Consider the following 20,355-nt stretch of genomic DNA (forward strand, 5'->3'; position numbering starts at 1 on the left):
GAGGGTGCAAAAGTACAACTTGCTCTGGTAGCCCTACCTATTGATGCACAACTCAGGGTTTTCTGGAGTTGGAGTTGAATCTCTCGATTCCTGACGGTGGAGTTGATAGAGTGGACTTGATTTTAACTGGGAGCACCAGAGCTATTCATAAAGTGATATCGCAGAGATTAAACCATCCAAAATGTAGTTCACAGCACTGTCACAACTAGGATATTTAGCAACATGACAGAGTGCTAAGGATGTTGATTCTGTTGAAGTGTAACCTTAAGCTATCGTGTACAAAGTGTTTTAGTTAGATAATGGGTAGCTTGTGTGGTTAGTCCCACAACAAAAAAGCTAAAAACTACTATTTTTAAATTGTTTTTTAAACTATGCTTATGTACCTCAAGCCAGCCCTGGTCAGGCCACATACATTAGTTAACTTTGGCTGATAATATGTGATAAATGTAAGTAAGTAGACTACATTATGTTGCTGTCATATGTTACATTAGGCTGCATTCTATCATACATGTTCATTAAGTGAAGCCCTCATTTCAGTAAACAAGTCTTGTTTATGTAAAACATTGTGTATGTAAAATAATTTTACAGAGTAAATCATCTAATAGTTTATTCATAATTTTTATAAGTATGTATTTATAACGCAGGCATTATTAACCATTTTCTTAGGATTATAGACACATCATAAATAATAGTTTATTAGTAATTATTTAGTTAGTAGTTATGATACTCATAACCTTTAGCTAAGAAATTATGGAACTTGAAGTAATGTGTGTATTCAGTTGCCTAAAAGTGCAAAATCATAATGAAAAAATTTGTATGCATAAACTTTTATAAACATTGACATACAGTCATGGCCAAATGTTTTGAGAATGACACAAATTTTGGCTTTTGCAAAGTTTGCTGCTTCAGTGTTTTTAGATCTTTTTATCAGATGTTTCTATCGTATACTGAAGTACAATTATGAGCATTTCATACGTTTTTTTAACCTTTATTAATAAACACTTCAAGTTTATGCAAAGTGTAACGCTCGGACAGAAAACCAGACGTGTGCGGATGGTGAGTGCAGGTGGTTTAATATAAACCAAGCGGCCGTAGTCAAAAGGGGAAAAACAGAGATCGTAGTCAAAAAACAGTCCGAAAGTCAAAACACAGATCATACACACAAGCGAAAGTACCAAAGGAATAGGCAATAGGCAAAAACGGAGTCAAACGAAGCAAAAAGGTCAAACACGGTAAACAATCAGAACAGGATGAAAAACGCTCAGTAGTCTCAGAGAAACAATACCTCGCAGTGATTCTAACTAAAGCCCGGGCTTATCTACTCTAAACTACCTGTCATATGATCATCAACACAGGTGCAAGCAGTCAAAACTCAGGGGATTGTGAGCGCTGATAGGAGCGCCTGTGAGAGTCTGAAGTCACATTAAACTTCATAGTATCCTGGGAAATGGAGTTCTCGTCAGAGTCGGATTCCGAGTGCGGCTGCTCAGTCACATGATCTCCCAGAGAATTCTGGGAGATGATGTCCGTTTCCTCCATAGAGGGAGCCGAATGCATGACACAAAGACTCAGTATTTACAGTGTTGATCCTTCTTTTTTCAAGACTTCTGCAATTCCCACCAGCATGCTGGACATCAGCTTCTGGGCCAAATTCTGACTGATAGCAACCCGTTCTTGCCTAATCAGTGTTTGGAGTTTATCACAATTTCTGTGTTTTTGTTTTTCCACACGCTTTTTGAGGATTGACCACAGGTTCTTACTGGGATTGAGATCTGGAGAGTTTCTTGGCCATGGACCCAAAATTGTAATGTTTTGTTCACCGAGTCACTTAGTTATCACTTTTGCCTTGTGACATGGTGCTCCATCATGCTGGAAAAAAGCGTCATTTATCACCAAATTGCTCCTGGTCTGTTGGGAGAAGTTGCTTTTGGAGGATGTTTTGATACCATTCTTTATTCATGGCAGTGTTCCTAGGCAAAATTGTGACTGAGCCCACTCCCTTGGATGAGAAACAACCCTAGGCCAGACATGAATGTTTTTTTTTTATGCTTTACTGTTGGCATGACACAGGACTCATGGTAGGCCTCATCTTTTCTTCTCCGGACAATAATTTTTCCAGATGTCCCAAACAGTCTGAAGGGGGCTTCATTAGAGAAAATTACTTTACCCCAGTCCAATCCCTGTACTTCCTGCAGAATGTCAGTCTGTTCTTGATTTTTTTCTTGGAAAGAAGTGGCTTCTTTGCTCCCCTTCTTGACCCCAGGCCATCCTCCAAAAGCCCTCGCCTCACTGTGTGTGCAGATGCACAGTAAGTATTAAAATGTAAAAAAAAATGTAAAATGTAATGTAAAATGTAAAAACCAAGATGAACGTGATGAATAACAAAACCGTCCATGAATTTGTGTGCGCTCATCTTACGGTCAGATGTGACCATAAGCATCTTTAATGAACCAAAGTGAGAAAGTGAAGCAACTGAATATATGGAGGTAATGGAAAGTTAATTAACAGATATTTAGCGGGATTAACACATAAGTGCTAGTTATCACGTTACTTCTTTATATGAAGAAAAATACTTTAGTATTGTAATAAGTAAAATGTATTAAGTAAAATGTAATAAGCAGCAATTAGCACACATAATGAGTAAGTAAGCCACAAACTAATGACAAACTAACTTATCAACTAACAGTGTACTTAATTACTAATTGATAAGTGCTTAATCAATTACTAAGTAATAGCTAATGCTTAATGAAGAGTTAACTAATAACTAAATAATGGGAAGCTAATAGTTGATTATTATATATTTAATGATTGATTAGCGACCCTTAATGTAAAGTGTTACCGAATTTGGATCTGTAGTATTAGAAATATGTCTAGGCAAACAAGGTAATACACTGACAGGGAACATTTTAAGCAATTAAACTGAATAAATCAGTTTTAGGACAGAGGCATGTTTATCACTGTGTTACATGACATTTTTGAAATATACTTTTTAATAGTCTGGGAAAAGAGGACTGAGATTTCTCCCAATTCTCTGAATCTTTTTGCAAAATGATAGTCAAAGACCTAAATTCTTTCCAATCCTTCTGAACTGATAATTCTCTCATGAAGTTTGACACAAAGTGGTGAGCCACGACCCATCTTTGCTTGCAAAGACTGAGCCTTCAGTGGATGCTACTTTTATCCAGTCATGATACCCTCACCTGCCAAATCATCTGCTTTTGGTGGAAGTTTAACTTGAAGTGTAAGAGGAAGTGTAACGTGAATATTCTAAAAACATTTGACTTTGTTGTATTGTTAACTCCCTCTATCCACATATTTTTACATGCACATTGCTGATGCCCAAAAAGCAGCTAGAAGTTTTGAAGAAGGGTGCTGCTTGCTCAGAAAAAATATTACTACAGGCACAGAATCTAATAAGAGTTTATTAATCTAGTTGCTCAGTAATACCTTTCTCATTTAAACCCAATTCATGTGACCATCTCTGTTTTTTTATTTTTTTTGTTTTTGGTTTGTCTCCTTTATATCATGCCTTTCTTAATGTTTATTCTGTGTATCTGATAATTGTTTGCAGCTATTTCCTTATATAGTCCTCTGCTGACTGTCCACCGGGTGCTGTATTTTGCTTCCTTATTGTCTGATGTCCTCTCTGACTCTACCTCTCTGTTTCCCTTTTTCTCTTGCTCTCTCTCTCTCATTAATATACACAAAAAAATGTTCTTTGTTTATGTAGATATACTACAAGCAGAAGTTCGCAAAAGCCCAGAAGCCACAATACAATCCAAGAGACTGTGTGTCATTTAAACATTCACAAGCTGCCTCAGCGATTGTGAGTCAGGTATTACAATATACTGCTTCCACACATCTGGGAATCTTATGGATTCCTCGTTGTATTCATGGAAAACAAATGAAAAAAGTAAATTGTATTAATTTATACTTCAATTATATTACATTATTTTTTTTTTTGATAAACTATAAACTTACACTATCATCCAGTTTCCTTTATGGTGGTTATAACTTTTTTTATAACTAAAAAAAGTTACCAATGATGGGCTGCTATACATGCTGAGTTTACACTAGATGCTTCTAATTGCTGCCAAATATCAGACCTCTTTAGGAAACTTTTAAAAGGTAAATAACATGAATTTTTATTTAAAGAGCCCATATCACGGATAACTCAATGTCCTTGCTTTTTGAAGAAAGAGTTTGTAAACATGTTAAAAAATGTAGTATGTTAGCACTGTTAAAGTTTCAAGATGTTCTATTCACTCCCCAGTCCATAGACAGTACAATGCAGAGTAACCAATCTGAACATGAATTCATTTACATTTATCGGTCTTTAAGGCATAATAACAAAAACACACTGTTTAATTCTAAAGAATAAAGAAAAGTTGGAAAATGGCCATGTAAGAATGAATTAAAAATAAGTGTTTTTGGTACTGAATCTCAGGGAACAAATTAAACTACAGTGAAGAAAACAGTCCTGTAGAACCTGGGCTTGTGAATGGAGTGAGTAAACTGGATGCAGAAATGAGAGCTGCAGAGCTTTTAATTTAAACATAAAACATAAAACAACATTAAAAAAATTTTTGTTCTAATCCCTGAGAATGGGGATTCCGCTCTGCTTGGTTGTGTCTCTCAGGTCTCCTGTAGTCTACAGAAAAAAGGCAGTCAAAAGCTGTCAGAAGCCGCGCATATGTGGAACACAGCCTAATCAGCCTGCTTGTTCACTGCACCTGATTCTCCATCCTGCAGGCCCCTTTAAATGCAGTATATAAAAACTATTTCCCCCAGAATGATTGGCACCTTGTGAAGATGATCAAAAAATGTCTTTCTCGTTTACATATATAGGGATCTGAGACCATTCTTCCTTAAAAATCCAGATCCTTCATGAATTGTTCTTTTCAGCTCATCTAATGTTAGAGAGTTTCAGTGGGGTTAAGGTCAGGAGACTAGTGTAACCACTGGAAATTCTTGTGAACTATTTTGATATGAATTTGGATCATTGTCATACCCAGTATTAGTGTCTAATGATTTAATTATTCCTACACAGTGGAAGGTTATGGCATGAGGATTTTATACTATTTGTTGGTATTAATGAATGTCACCATATTCAACAGTTTTCCACATATTGCTGGATGATAAATGATGTTTGGCCTGCTTCATGTCATACCCAAGTGAACCAGAAAGTCACAGATATGTTCCTAAATATTCAGCTGTTCCTGAAATTGTATTCCCAGTAAAAATGGGAATATATGTTAACCCCTTAAATCCCAGGCTTTTTACACACTAAGGGTTATTATTCAGTAACTACAGGGACTACAGTGCAAACTGGCCGAGCTATTTATAGATTATAGAAGTGTGTAATAAAACTTTGGGCCTGCCAGTTTGCCCTGGTCATTTAAGGAGTTAATTAGATGTTGCTTGGAAGAATTTCAGAACAATTGTGTAATAATGTTTTTGAGTTTTTTGCCTAATAGTCTTGTAAGCACTCCAGAATAATTCCTCATACCTCAGAGAACAAGCTCTCCTCCTTGTAGAGGTTATAATTTAGGGCACATCTTGATTTCAAAAGCTTGTCACTTTTGAAAAAGAAACATATTTTTAGAAGGTTGTTTGCTGAAGTGTGTGTGAAGTACTATGATGCAGTAATTATTTGATGAAATACAAACTTTGATGTAATATGTTTGTAGCAGATATTACTTTAATTGTAATAAGCATTTATTACCTTTTAGAGGTATAAGTGATTATATTCATCATTTTAAAACTATTATTTTTGCATGTTTCTGTTTCAGGTTAAGTACAAAAGCAGTCAGAAACAGATCCACAAACCTGCTACTGCTTTGCCTAATCTACTCCATCTGGCCCATAATTTGCATGTCAGCAGAATTCAGAGCAATGTATAGTATCTCTTCTGTATTCTTATAATCACAATTTTGAAATATACCACCGCATTTGTTATGGCAAGCGTGTAAAAATTTGTAAAACAACCATTGTATGCATTTTACAGTGTATATGCGAAAAGACAACTCATTACTCACTTATATCTTTTTATTTTATCTAAAAAAAAAGCATAGAAAAAGGAATTGTATGTAAGGATGGGATAGCTTGAAGGACAAGGCAATGAACGTTGCAAGGCCTCATCAAATAGCACGAATTCAGCTCAAAACTTTAGCTGGAAGCCCCAGGAGTCTGTGCAAATAGCCTATGCATGCAGTCAACCACCATACATCAGCACACTTGAGAACAACACTGAGAAAACAGATGCACATGAGAAGCTTGAACTAGCATAAGTTAGCACTTTTTTCCAACCATGGTCACGCTTGCTGAAATACATAGAACAACGTCTCTTGCAAAACATGAACATGGGCTTAATTGATTTTGTTGTGATTACAGAAAAGACAATTTCATATGGCCTAGTCAAATAGCCTAAAGACAAACAGTTCTAATAAAATGCAGAAATTGCAACCATTTTGCAGGAAGCAGCGCATTCAGTGGGAGAACACAGTGAGACACACAGTTTATTGATTCAGTGTTATGAAAAGGCCACACTCTTTAATGAGAGCAATTTATTCAAAGCCAGGCTTATAGTTTACCTACTTAAATGCACACACCTCTCTCTGCTAAGCTGACTCAAAAAATAGCTGCAGTCAGTGCAGTAGCTTGGCATAATTACAAAGCTCACAGAACTGACAGACTTGGTAAACACACTGGCTGTAGTTGTGAATTTCCCTACAGGCATGTTTCATATATGCAGGGATGGGGGAGTAGCTAGGTAGCGTGCTACTTTTTGTAGCTAACTACACATTTTTGTAGCTAATAGCTGTAGCCACTACAGTTTTATGAAATGTAGCTAATAGCTGTAGCGCCTGCAAATTTTTATGTAGCTATAGTGATAATTTTCGCTACAATTTCGCTACAGGCTTAAGACAATCTGTGCAAAATTTGAACCATAGAACACGGTCGTTAACTGGGCTGGTGGCGACTGTGCAATCCTGACTGAGCCACGGGCAGTTTGAGTAAACGGTCACGCGCTGGCCCCACGTGCTGATCACCCCTTAGTAGGCTTACCTCAGGGGTCGACAACCGAAATGTTAACAAGAGCCATTTTGTCCTCTCAACAAGAATTAAACCACCTTGGGAGACACAACATTTTGTGTCCATTTTAGTTCGTTGTCCAATTTAGGCTGTAAATGTCTCAGTATGTGCTAATGTACTAGTATAGTCTAAAAATATAATATAAACGAAAACACAGATTTACTTTGCTCTGCTTTAAGCTTTAGGTCAGCTGTAGCCGCTTTTCTCGCACCTTAAATGGTGCCTGATGCGCCAGAATGTAACTGCTCCGTCATTTAAGGTGGAACGGGACAATTCAAACAAGAAGCTGGCGAAAGAAAAGCTGCAGCTTCGCACCATAGTGTTTGACAGTTTCTCGTTGCAGATTAAACATGTCAGGAAACTAGTTGGAGTGATTATCAATGCAAATAAGTTCATCCGTCTCCAAATTATCAATGTTTGTCTTAAATCTCTCTCATTGCCGTATTGTTAGCTACTAGCTGAGATTGTTATTATCTGCGTTGCTAGATCTATTATCTGTATGCTAGATCCGGATTTTGGTTAGTTAAGCTCACTGAATTCTACATTCAACATGGTATTTGAACTCTGTGGATCCTTTTATTTACTCATTACTCATTGGCATAATTTCAGCCCAGGAAGACTTTTTAGTGAAAAATGACAAAAGCATGAGGGCCTAAAGGTGCCTCAGAAATTGTAAATAACATACTGGACTATGGAAGGACCAAAGATAAACATGACTGAAAATGACACAATGCAACAACACTCTCATGAGTATGGAGTCAGGCTGAACCCCAAAACCTGTATAATTGGAACCAGTGAATTATTTCTGACATCACCTTACTGTTAAAGACATAAGACCAAACAATTGGTTGCTACTGTGAGAGACACGAAAAAGACAAAGTGGAGCTACAAGTGATATTTGGTATGGTGAATTATCTGGCAAAGTTTGCTCCCAGCCTGTCTACCATAAAAATTCAGCTTCTGAACAATTTAATTGAGTTTGCCAAGGAGACACAGCATGGTCCAGCATGCTAGAAAATAAAATAACAAGACCCTGTCCTAGCCTACAAAAGGAGCTTAGACTGTAGATGCATGCATCAAAATTGTCAAAACATGGTGCTGTCCTGTTATCTGAAGGCAAACCTGTAGCATATGCCTCTAAATCTTATACAGACAGTGAAATCAACTATGGACAAATTTAGAAGGGATGGTATGCCATTTACGTTGGTTGCAAACATTTCCATCAGTAAAGGGTGGAAAAGAAAAAAGGTCATAAAGGAAGGATAGGCAATGAGAGAAGGAAATACCTACAAAGCATGACTAATGTCAAATATATGATTTTGGAGAATAAATGGGATTTTCAATAGCCATAGAATTTCCATTCCTCGCTTTCTAAGTGCAGACAAGCTGTCACATATTCATGCTGTCCACATTGGCATAGAAAAGTACAATATCTCTCAAATGCCAAAGAGCCCATGATCAGCCATAAACTACTTGATAGACCTTGGCGGGTAATGGCCACAGATTTATTCATGTGGAACAATAAAGATTTACATTCATTGATGTTGAGTATTACAGCAGGTACTTTGAGCTAGAAAACTGCATTCTACTGCATGGCATCCCAGATATAGTTATATTTGCATGTGGGCCATAGTAAAGATTCCCAAACTTTGGTTAAGGCTCAGGAATTCTCTAAAAGTATAACATACCCACACTATCCACAAAGCAATGGCCTAATAAAAGAGTAGGGTTTCAGTGCCTTCATTGCTTTCACAGTTAAAAATGCCAGGTGTTATTTGGATCAATTTAAGAGCCATTTTCATTTGAAAACTCTTTCCCTCAGGTGCAGTACCGGAAGAAGTATGAACAGGTTAAAGGACATTATCACTTCACCCTGGACACAGCAGAACAGATCCACCATAAAGAAAATACAGTTCTGCACAGTCAGGTAATCTATTGAAATTGCTGAAATCAAGGATGTTTTTATTAAAGTTGCTGAAATTAAGGATGATTTGGTCTCCTATGATTATTTCACTCACAAGTCTCCCTCTAATATACTCATAGTATTAAAATGTCTAAAGTACACGCCCTTTATTTACAATTTAATCGGGTTTCTCTTTTTATTTGTAATATCAAAAGTGAAAAGATAGGAAAGCATCTCACTGCAGTTGCATATGATTAACTATTTAAATGAGATAATTAATGAAACTATTGAAATCTGTAATTTGAATTAATGTAGAGAAAAATGGCACGTGTAGAATTTTGATAAAAAATTATGAATGTCATTACTTTGGCATTTACTAAAAATGATTGGCCACAAATTGTCACATTAATCAGCACATTTTCGATTTAGGCAATTCTACACACTGTATTATCAAGAATTTATACGCATTTCCGTCATCTGGGAAATTCTACTAATATGAAGGTGAGACAGTCAGACAGGCACAGTTGCCACATGTTAACCCCTTGAAATGCCAGGCTTATCATTCAGTAACTACAGGGACTTCAATGCAAACTGCCTGAGGTATTCTTAGGTTGTAGGAATGTGTAATAAAACCAAATAAAGGATTAAAGCCTTTACACTTGTTTGCAACATGGCCACAGCGTGTCCTTATAAGGTGGCTTGGCACCTTTTAGGCATCTGTTACAGCGTTCAAATTCAAATTCACAATATTCATCTACCAAAAATAGTAGTCATTTGAAGTATTGTAATATGTCTTGACACTTGGCAGAATACAGTTTTTTCACTGATATTGAACAGGAAACCCCTCCCTTGAAAGGGCAGTGATGATGTCTTCTCATTATCGGTAGCAAAAAATATTTTTCAGTATGTTTTTATTATCATATCTGTGTTTTGTTTGCTAATGTCATTTGATCTTTTTGTTTAATTTTTGTAAATGGTGACTGTGGAAGTAGGTCAAGTATAAACATGAGTATGAGAAGAACAAAGGTAAACTGAAGATGGAGTTTGTTGATACACAGTTCTACAGAGTGTCCAAGGAGGCTCAGAAAATGCAGAGCGAGGTGATGTCCACTTTTATTTTTTGGTTTGTTTAAATATTGCATATAATTATTCACTGTTGTGTTTGATATCAGGAATGGAAGAAGACCATTAGAATAGATCTTAAAAGCAAAAAATAGTCAATACCAGTTGCATGGCAATGCCAGCAACTTCTTGAGTGAGGTAAAGACAACGTTTCTCATAGTACTTGATTACTTGCAGTCTGCAATGCAAATAAACTTTTAAGGCAAGTATGATTCTCAGGTTTAATTACAAGAATGTCAACATATTGCTAAATGTAGCATTGTCCACATTCCCTATAGGAACTGATTACTTGTAAAAGAGCCATTTCCAATGTGTCTGTTGTGATCTACAGAAGAACTACAGAAAGGATCTGGAGCTGGAGGTAAAGGGAAAAGGCCTGACTAGTCTAGAAGAGACGCCAGATCTCCTGCGAGTCAAGAATGCTGGACAGGTTCTCAGTGAGGTACAGCTGCAAATCTTTCAAATAAAATTTGCTTTGTGAGGTTTGAGAACATAATGGTACCCCTGCCACCCTGGAGAAAGCTGCTGCTCTCAAATTTTTAGCAACAGCTCCAGCTGCAAAAATAAAGCTATGAAAGCTATGTTCAGGCTACAGACAAATCGGATTTGTTTCTCAAATTAGATTGTTTGAGATGTCTGTCCGCACTATTATTTGCAAGTGATCTGATCAGATTTGTGTATCCAGACATTACCATCTGACCTGCAAACGTTGCTATAGTAACAATATAGACGTCAGTAACTACGTAGCTATGCTGGTGATGTGGAGGGCAAACGCGGGTGCAGGAAAGATGGAATCACCATCATCTAACTCTCCAAACTGTTCATTAATCTCTGGCATAGGCATGAATCTTTGAGGCTCTACTTGAATCCCAGCACTTCCGTCACTCGTTGTATGTCGTGTTGTGAGTGATGTAAAAATTAAGTTTGAGCAGCCAGAGCGTCCAGACTGAGAGGCATCTGTAAAAATCTAATTGGAATCACATTCCAGACTACCTCCAAATGGGGTTTGGATCCAATTTTCAAACCCCATATTTCATGTGTTTTTGCTGTCCAGACTAACAAAATCTATAATTATAACAATAATAGCACACACACACATTTTCGGAACCGCTTATCCTTCTGGGTCACGGGGGGAGCTGGAGCCTGTGCCAGCAGTCAATAGGCGGAAGGCAACAATAATAGCAATAATAATAAAATAATAATATAAATAATAATAAAATAATATTTTTAACAACAACAACAAAACAACAACGACAATAATAATAATAAAAATAATAATAGGGGTCCTAGTCCAGCAGGATGAATGAGGTACTCATGATGGTTAACACAAAAGGAAATAGGAGACAGTGACCGATACCATCAGTCTTTGCCCCATTTTCCAGGGAATCATGGGAGTAGACTCAGTGCACCTTGTATGCGTTATCTTGTTTGCTGATGAGTAAGGGTCTGACAGAATTGGATCAGTCAGAGGGGAGCTGGAGATTCTTCTCAGAAATTGGTGATTGGGAGTCAGGATACTCCCAGTTTGCAATTCAGAAGAGAAAGTCCCTGTCATGTCTGGTCCTAAATGCTGATTGGTTCTCCCTCCATATGAGCGGTGTTTGGGGTGATATTCCAATCTCAGCACTCCCACTTTTCCTATGATAAAAGGACATAAAAAAACTACATGAAATGTCACATAAGTTTTCTGTCTTCTGTGCTGTGGAACAGTGGCATGACTAGAGGAGGGGCAGGGTGGGCAGTCGCATTGGGGCACACAGCGATGGAGGGCCTGCGGCGACCAGCCTCCCATTTTTTTTTATTGAGCCCCTCCAACTGCCCATCGGAAGAACCGGGAGATTTTCCGGTGGGTAGTCTGACTTGTTAGTTGTGCAAAAGATTAACTAAACTAGAGCACAATGCAGCCACATCTATTAATATGTGAAAAAACCTCCCACCCTCTGCCCCTTGACCTCTCACACAACTAGACATGGTAAACGCGCACTATAAGATATTCTGGTGTCCGCCACAGGCTCCACATGTCTACGCTGACACGACAGTATTAAATCAGAGATGTGCAGTACAACTAGCTGGCTAGCCAGTTTAGTTAGTTAACTAGCCTACAGCATCACAGTTCGTGACCACAACTTCGCAAAATGGATGAGAGGATTAGAGAAGGCGGAGTGTCTGTGTATCTTTTGGTCATTTGATTTTTCATTTGAAAACCAATATTGAAAAGTGGGGAAATGGGTAAATTCTCGTTTTAGGTTCTGTTATTGTCAGTGCAACAATCAAGAAATAGCTTAGCTTTACAGTTTAATCATAAAATCAAACAACAATGGAATAAATGCTTGTATTTTACTGATCCAAATAAAAAAATTATCACCTTAACCGGAAATAAGCGTGCATTACACATGTGGTCGCAAAAAGCTCAGAATTCACTGAAATCTGGTCTGCTTGTAGGGGTTTTGCAGAAACCACGACTCCCCTTCACCTGCAGGCGTGTCTCTTGGGCATATGGACGCTACAGATTAGACTCGCGATTTCGGTTGTTTCTGTGTGTAAATAATGGTTAATCCAGACTTTTCCTTCACAACAAACAGCACAACAAGACCTAAAGCCAAACACAGAGTCTCTGTCTCACAGTGAGAGTTTTGTTTCTTTCAGTCGAAATGGTGATTTTCTTGGTGAAGAAGGAGACACGGGAGAGGCTACAGAATAACACAAATAACACACATACATTTTCGACTAACAGAACAACAACATTAATGACATTAATCCATTTTACGGGGCGGTGCCCTCTGCACAGCTCTGCATAATGCACCTCTAAAGCACCTTCCCAAAACCAAAGCCAGTGGCAGCTGCCACGATATTATAAGAACAGTATGAACATGGGACAGCTCACAGGTTTAATTCTTAAGTCTGGAGCAACAACACAGTAGCTGTAACACTCTGATGACGTGACATTACAGTATTATTTTTTCTCATCATTATAGGGCAGACTTTCATTTCTCTTTGGTTTCGCTGTTAAATGGCGGGAGTCCTGTAGAGTCTCTTCCCCATATCGCTTTAGGTTTTTGCTAATAGAATATCTACATCAGATATACAAACATCTATAAAACATGATATAGTCTCCCAAAATGCCAGGAGCAGGCCTGTCAGCATTAATGCCCGTTTTTTTCTGTCTTTATAATTTTTTTTTACTGCCTGATTTCTGAGCTTCTGTGACCACACTTGCCCTCTGCACGTTTATTTCCGGTTCAAGTGATAGAAAAAATTCAATTTGGATAAATAAAATATGACCTTTTATACTTCTTCTGTTTTTTGTATTTTGATTTTATGATTAGTTTGTGAAACTGTAAATTGAAGCTATTTCTTGAATTTTCCACTGACAATAACAGAATCAGAATTGTCCCTCCGTGTACCTTCTGTTCATTTGATTTTAATTTCAAAATCCAGTATTGAAAAACGGCAATTGGGTCAATTCTCGTTTTTGATTCTGTTATTGTCAGTCAAAAAAAATAGTTTTTTAGTTTTATTTTATAGTTTCACAGGCTAATCATAAAATCAAAAAACAAACAAACTGCGATGGAATAAAGGGTTGATTTTAACTGATTTAAATTAACCAACAATAAACTGCAGAGTGCACCCATAGTCGCAGGAGCTCAGAAATCAGGCTGACGTGGTTAAAAAATTATGAGAACAGGAAAGATTGAGCATGAGTGTTGAAAACGTCAGCCTACATCTGGCATTATGGAAGGCTATATAACGTTTTATATGTGTCTTTTTTCTATTAGCATAAAAACACGACTCCCGCCATGTGCGCTGTCCTGTGATCATGTGGGTTCATAGTGTTCTCATAGTCATGTGACGGCGGCGCTGCCTCCGGTTTTGGGGGAAAGGAGCTTTAGAGGCGCGTTAGAGCTGTCCCAGGGGTCTCTGTGCTCAGGACCCTGTGTTCAGTTCGCTTCTGTGAGCGTTTTGTATGATGGTCTGAATCAAAAGAGGGAATTCAACATTTTTCAGGGGTGATAACGTGGGTGTGTTTAGTTAGTTGGGTTAAGTGTCTACGATGAAGCGGAGGGAGCGGAAGTGACCTTCATTGCTAACAGGCTGCCCTGTATGAGCCTTTTCTGCAGGTGTCAATAAAGAGCACTTCTCGTAGCAGAATGACAGTCTCTCCTGAGAGGCTACAGTCTCACCAAGAGGCTACAGTACTGGTCATTATGACTGAAAGACAGAATGTAATCTAGTGTCCATATATGATGCGCGCGCACGCATAGGGGAGTTTGGCACAACACCGACAGAATACTTCTTGATCTAGGGAGCACAAAGCCCACATCAAATGGTGGGAATTCAGTTTCTTCCCTATATCGTTTCTTTCTTATATAATTTGTACAGGTCAAATATACAAGTGCTTATACAAAAAGTAATATAGCCTGCCAATACACCAGAACTACAGGCCTGATTTCTGTGATTTCTTAGCTTCCATACCAGCGCTCTGCATGTTTATTTCTGCTTATGATGGGAAATTCTAAATCTGGATCATTAGAATACGACCCTTTATTCCATTGCTGTTTGTTTGTTATTTGATTTTATGATTAGTTTGTGAAATTGTAAAACTAAGCTATTTCATGATTTTTCCACTGACAATAACAGAATCAAAAACGAGAATTGACCCAATTGCTGTTTTTCAATACTGGTTTTTAAAATGAAAATCAAAAGAACAGAAGGCACACAGACTGGGCGCGTCCCTTTTCCCCGTTTTTTAATACTGGATTTGAAATGAAAATTGAATGACCAAAAAATACACGGAGGTCCGTGTACCTTCTGTTCATTTGATTATCATTTCAAAATCCAGTATTGAAAACGGAAAATGGGTCAGTTCTCGTTATTGGTTCTGTTACTGTCAGTGGAAAAATCAAGCAACTAATTTACAGTTTCACAAACTAATCATAAAATCAAATAACAAACAAACAGAAATAAAATAAAGGGTCATATTTCATCCACACTCAAAAATTTCCATCACTTGGGACTTCCGGTATTCCACTGCAGGAGTAAGACGTGTGGGAGTTGCTCCATGTCTTCTCTCTTTTTGCTCAGTCCCTTGGCACAATTACATTTTTTTCTTCACTGCATTTTTATTCCTTGAAGTTGACAGACACTACTGGAACCCTCATGATGCCAAAAGCTAAACGAAACGTGACGGATTCACCACATACTGAGGAGGCTAGCACTCAAAGTGAGAGTAGCATTGCCTGCTCCAACTTTAGAGCTAGCGGTGGGCTAACCCCTGCTCTGCTGAAAAATGTTCTAACAACGACTATACGGGAAGATTTCCACATTCAGAGCGGAATTTCTGGCTGAACTTCGTTCATCACATGAAACTTTGACCACCAGCATTAACTCTCTGAACTCTAAAATTCTGGACTTTAAAGCATCCACAGACACGGACAAACGAATCGCAGAACTCGAAACAGTGTGCAAATTACTGAGTTCTCATAACAAATGGCTCAGAGAGAAGATGGATGACTTAGAGAATCACTCCCAGAGAACAATCTCTATATTATCAGCATTCCTGAAGGGGTTGAAGGTTCTCAACCCACCTCGTTCATGGCGTCCTTTTTCACAGAGTTATTCGGTGTGCAAAAGCTCCCCAATGCACCTGAAATCGATCAAGCTCACCGAGCCCCGATCCCAAAGCCCCAGCCAGGTCCTCATCCCAGGTCAATGCTGGTTCGCTTTTCAACCAAAGAGGAAATTCTTTGGCTATCCCAGCAGCAGGGCCAGTTATCCTACAGGAACTCCAAGGTGCACATTTTCCCGGATCTATCGGCAGATTTACGGTGTCGTCGTAACGAGTTCAAGTCCATTAAACTCAAACTACACAGGGCTGGTTTGAAATTTCTCATACAGTATCCAGCTGGTCTGGTTTTCTCCTTTGGCGGTTTCATGCACAAATTTGACTCTGTGATTGAGGCATCTGCCTTTTTCAGTGACTCAGTCCTTCCTACCTTGAAAGCAGCGCCTGATCCCTCTATGTAACTGTGTAATCTGTTGACAATTTCACTCAAAGGCACGAGGTTCTTGTCTTAATCTTTTCGGACTCTTGCTCTATTTTATAGAGTAAAATGCAGCCCCAGTAGTTGTATATAGTATGGACGAATTTTTGGACTCGGAAACTTTAGCCTCTATGAGGAACCTGTTCCGACTCTGCAGTTGATTCTTAACGCCCAAGATCTAGTCCAAGGGGAGTCAATTCTTATTTTATTATTATTATTATTATTTTTAAACGACTCCTGCATATGGGTGGACCTTCGCTTATCTTTGAAACAGTATTCTTTTTATATCTAGCAATAGGCCTAAGTGTTTCAACTGAATATTAGTGTTCGCTACTTGTGTCTGTGTTATAGTTCATTACATACATTATTTACATACTATCTCTATTTTACTCTGAAATTTGTGTCTGTAAACCGAGTGTTTTTTCTTTTTTTTCTTGGGAAGCTTTAAAGGCAGTGATTCGAGGTCGGACCATTTCTTATTTGACTTTTCAAAATAGACAGAAAAACTGCTAAAGTTGACCAATGAGATTGCACAGCTGGACATGATCTGTGCCCTCTCCCCAGATCCAGATATTTTAAGAAAAGAACAGCTCTGCAATCTCAATTTAATTTACTCTCCACTCAACCTGCAGAACAAATGCTTTTATGCTCACGGCAATCCTTTTTTGAACATGGCAATAAACCTAGTAAGATCTTAGCCTCCCAGCTAAGTAAACAGCAATCTGCCCGAAATTTCATATCTCAGATTTGTATGCAGTGTGGTACTCTCACTACAGATGCTTTGGAAATTAATAATTGTTTTAAACACTTTTATTCTTCATTGTATAAATCCGATTCTACTCCTGACATACAGCAAATGGAGACATTTTTTGAAGGCCTTCCAATTCTTACTATTAGTACTTCAGCCAAAGCTGAGTTAGATTCACCTATAACTAAAGAGACAATTATTTTAGCCACTCAAGCTATGCAGAGTGGCAAGACCCCTGGTCCTGACAGCTTCCCTGCAGAATTCTTAAAAAAAAAATTAAGTATACTTGCTCCTGCACTATTGGAAATGTTTAATGATTCTTTGGAGGGGGTGTCCTCCCTACTACTCTACGACAAGCGATCATTTCACTGATTTTGAAGAAAGATAAAGACCCTCTTGACTGTGGTGCATACTGCCCTATTAGTCTTCTTAATGTAGATGTTGAAATCCTATCAAAAGTGCTTTCTAAACGGCTTGAAACTGTTAGGTAGTAATACATACAGATCAGACAGGATTTGTTAGTCATAGACTGTCTTTTTTCAAAATTAGAAGGGTCATGAATATTGTTTATTCTTCGACCCCATCCCCGCCCTCTGAAGTTTTACTTTTGTTAGATGCTGAAAAGCGTTTGAAATTGAATTACATCTTTTACACATTGCATAACTTTGGCTTTGGCCCTGTATATATCTTGGATTAAGCTTTTGTATACACCCCCCTTGCCTTGGAGCGCACCAATGGGCTCTGTTCTAGTTTTTTCCCTCTTTTTTGTGCAACACGTCAGGGTCATCCCCTTTCACCTTTGATATTCACTATCAATAGAACCTTTAGCAATCGCTATTCGTACAGATCCTGGGATTCGGGGGATTAGTCTTGGAGGACTTGAACATAAAATTTCCCTTTATGCAGACGATGTGGTTTTATTTATGACTGAACCTGAGATCTCTTTGCCACATGTTCTACATGTCATTAATATCTACAGTTCATTCTCAGGTTATAAATTAAACACTGCTAAAAGTGAATTGTTCCCCGTTAATATTACAGCTAATGATCCACCTCAGAGTGCCTTGTCCTTCCATATTATCTCACACAGTTTCAAATATCTTGGTGTCATCCTGACCCATAAATATTCCGAACTTTTTAAATGTAACTTTTTTATCATTATTGTCTTGGGTCAAGGAAGATCTATCCCGCTGGTCGTTCCTTCCCCTGTCCTTAATTGGCCAAGTAAATTCGGTTAAAATAAATATACTCCCCAAATTCTTATATCTCTTTCAATCAATTCCCTTGTTTTTGCCCAAATCGTTTTTTTTAAACTATCGACCAATATATATATATATATATATGATTTTATGTGGAACAGTAAGCCCCCCAAAATTCGTAAAGTGCTTATTCAAAGCCCTAAGCAAGTAGGTGGCTTTGCGTCTCCAAAATTCCTATTTTATTACTGGGCGGCAAATATCCGTAGCATTTTATTTTAGTGTGAAGGCCACTATGGGTTGAGTGACTGGGTTCCTGCATGGACAGCGGTGGTGATTGATGCTGCAAGACCTATATCTTTGATGGCCGTATTATGTGCTCCCCTGGCATCTAGCTTTAATCGATCTTTTGCTAACCCAATTTTAAATGCTTCAGTACGTATTTGGCGCCAGTTCCAGCATCATTTTGGTCTTCAATCTCCATCTATAAACATGCCAGTTACAGCCAATCCCTTATTTCCACCTTCAATGAAAGATTACGCTTTTCTTAGCTGGCATAGACCTGGTATTAAGAAGATCAAAGATAGGTATGCTGATAACACATTCTGTACTTTCTCACAGCTTGGGTTTAGTTGGATTGGGAGATTTGGAATGGCTTATTTGGTTAATTGTCTGGAATAACCAAACAAAATCTATGCATGTATCTTGTTTCAGCTTTGTAAGCCTTTTCTTTCCTCCTTACCCAATAAACAGAATGGTCAAAAAAAAAATTCCCATCACTTTGAGCAGAAATAAAGAGCAGTGCGCACATATGGTTGCAGAAGCTCAGAATACAGGCCTGCAGTTCTGACATATTGGTAGACTTTATCATGTTTTGTGTAGGTGTTTGTATACTTGACGTGCACAGCTTTGTTCTATCTGCAAATCAATGAAACGATATGAGAGACTCCCATACTGCACTCCCGCCATTTAACGTGGGGGCCTCATACTCTCCAGATCAGCTGCTGGTGCACTCAGGTTCACGTAACGAAGTATTCTGTCGGTGTTGTGCCGAACTCCGACTCCTCTCCACGTGCACGTGCATCAGTGTCTTGGTGAAGAAGGAGACTCAGGAGAGGCTGTGATTCTGCTATGAGAAGTGCTCTTTATTTACACCGGCAGAAAAGACTCATACAGAGCAGCCCGTTAGCAGAGAAGGTCGCCTCTGCTTCAGGATAGACACTTAACCCAACTAACTGAACCCACACCAGGAACGGCGCCAGGGAGTGCTAGAAGGTGCTGAAGCCCCCCTGAAAATCGTTCAGCGTCCCCATTAGCACCCCCGAAAAACGTTCCATTTGCCTCTATTAAACAAATTATTTTTTCTTTTAACTTTTACTCATCCATCATGGTATAAAAGCCAGATCTGTCACTCACTCATATTCTTGATGAATCATATTATCACACTTATTATTATGTTAAAATAAAGTCTGCGGGTAGCTTGTGCAGTCAGAGAAATGAAACTAATCTTCACTCCATCTCTACTTCTGGTTCTGCGTCTGTTTGAAGGTTACTGTTGTGTGGCCCAGCCAATCAGAAATAAGTTATGTGGTCTGTGTAATATAGTAAAATGTTTTGTTTACTTTTCTAGCTCAGATGGTGGCAAAAGTGGGAGCGACCTATCCGTTACAGTGTGAAACCAACCGAATCCAATTAAAAAAATACAAAATCACAATAACCCAAACTCTGGTTCGGACTTTAGCAAATGAATAAGGTGTGAAAACAGCCTTAATACTGAATCTTCTCCACCCTGAATTCAGTGTGTACCTAACGCCGCTCCCCCCTTCTCATCTTGCCACCATCACAACCATAGGTATAACCCCCCCTTCACATGATTCAGCACCCCTGTAACACACACACACTGTAGAGTAACACAACAACAACGTTAACAACAGTAAACTACAACGTCCCTTTTTCACGGGGGGCGGTGAAGCCCACTCAATGCACCTTTAAAGCTCTTTTCCAAAAACCAGAGCCACTGCAGCAATAACACACATTAACACACTTTTACCTCTGACGAAGGTCAAGTTACAGTATGACTTTTTCACCTCATAATTGGGCAACAAGACCTTCATTTCTCTTTCATTTTGCCGTCAAATGGTGGGAGTCCTGTACGGAGTCTCTTCTCCATATTTGTTCAGTTTTTTGTCAAATATACAAATACGTACACAAAATGTCATAAATCCATGTCAGAACTAGGCCTTATATTCT

General features: G+C 38.4%; 1 protein-coding gene across 1 annotated transcript in view; it reads left to right on the forward strand.

Moving 5' to 3' along the window:
• The window catches only part of LOC118798890 (nebulette-like), a 203,600-nt gene that overhangs the window by 118,380 nt on the left and 64,865 nt on the right, over positions 1 to 20,355 (forward strand). Inside the window, exons 13-17 of the mRNA XM_036558502.1 lie at positions 3,731 to 3,835; positions 5,793 to 5,897; positions 8,918 to 9,022; positions 9,991 to 10,098; positions 10,452 to 10,562. Of these exons, the coding sequence (XP_036414395.1) occupies positions 3,731 to 3,835; positions 5,793 to 5,897; positions 8,918 to 9,022; positions 9,991 to 10,098; positions 10,452 to 10,562 (534 nt within the window). The remainder of the gene's footprint in view (positions 1 to 3,730; positions 3,836 to 5,792; positions 5,898 to 8,917; positions 9,023 to 9,990; positions 10,099 to 10,451; positions 10,563 to 20,355) is intronic.

This window comes from Colossoma macropomum, unplaced genomic scaffold (genome assembly GCF_904425465.1).
Source record: "Colossoma macropomum unplaced genomic scaffold, Colossoma_macropomum, whole genome shotgun sequence".
Lineage (NCBI taxonomy): Eukaryota > Metazoa > Chordata > Actinopteri > Characiformes > Serrasalmidae > Colossoma > Colossoma macropomum.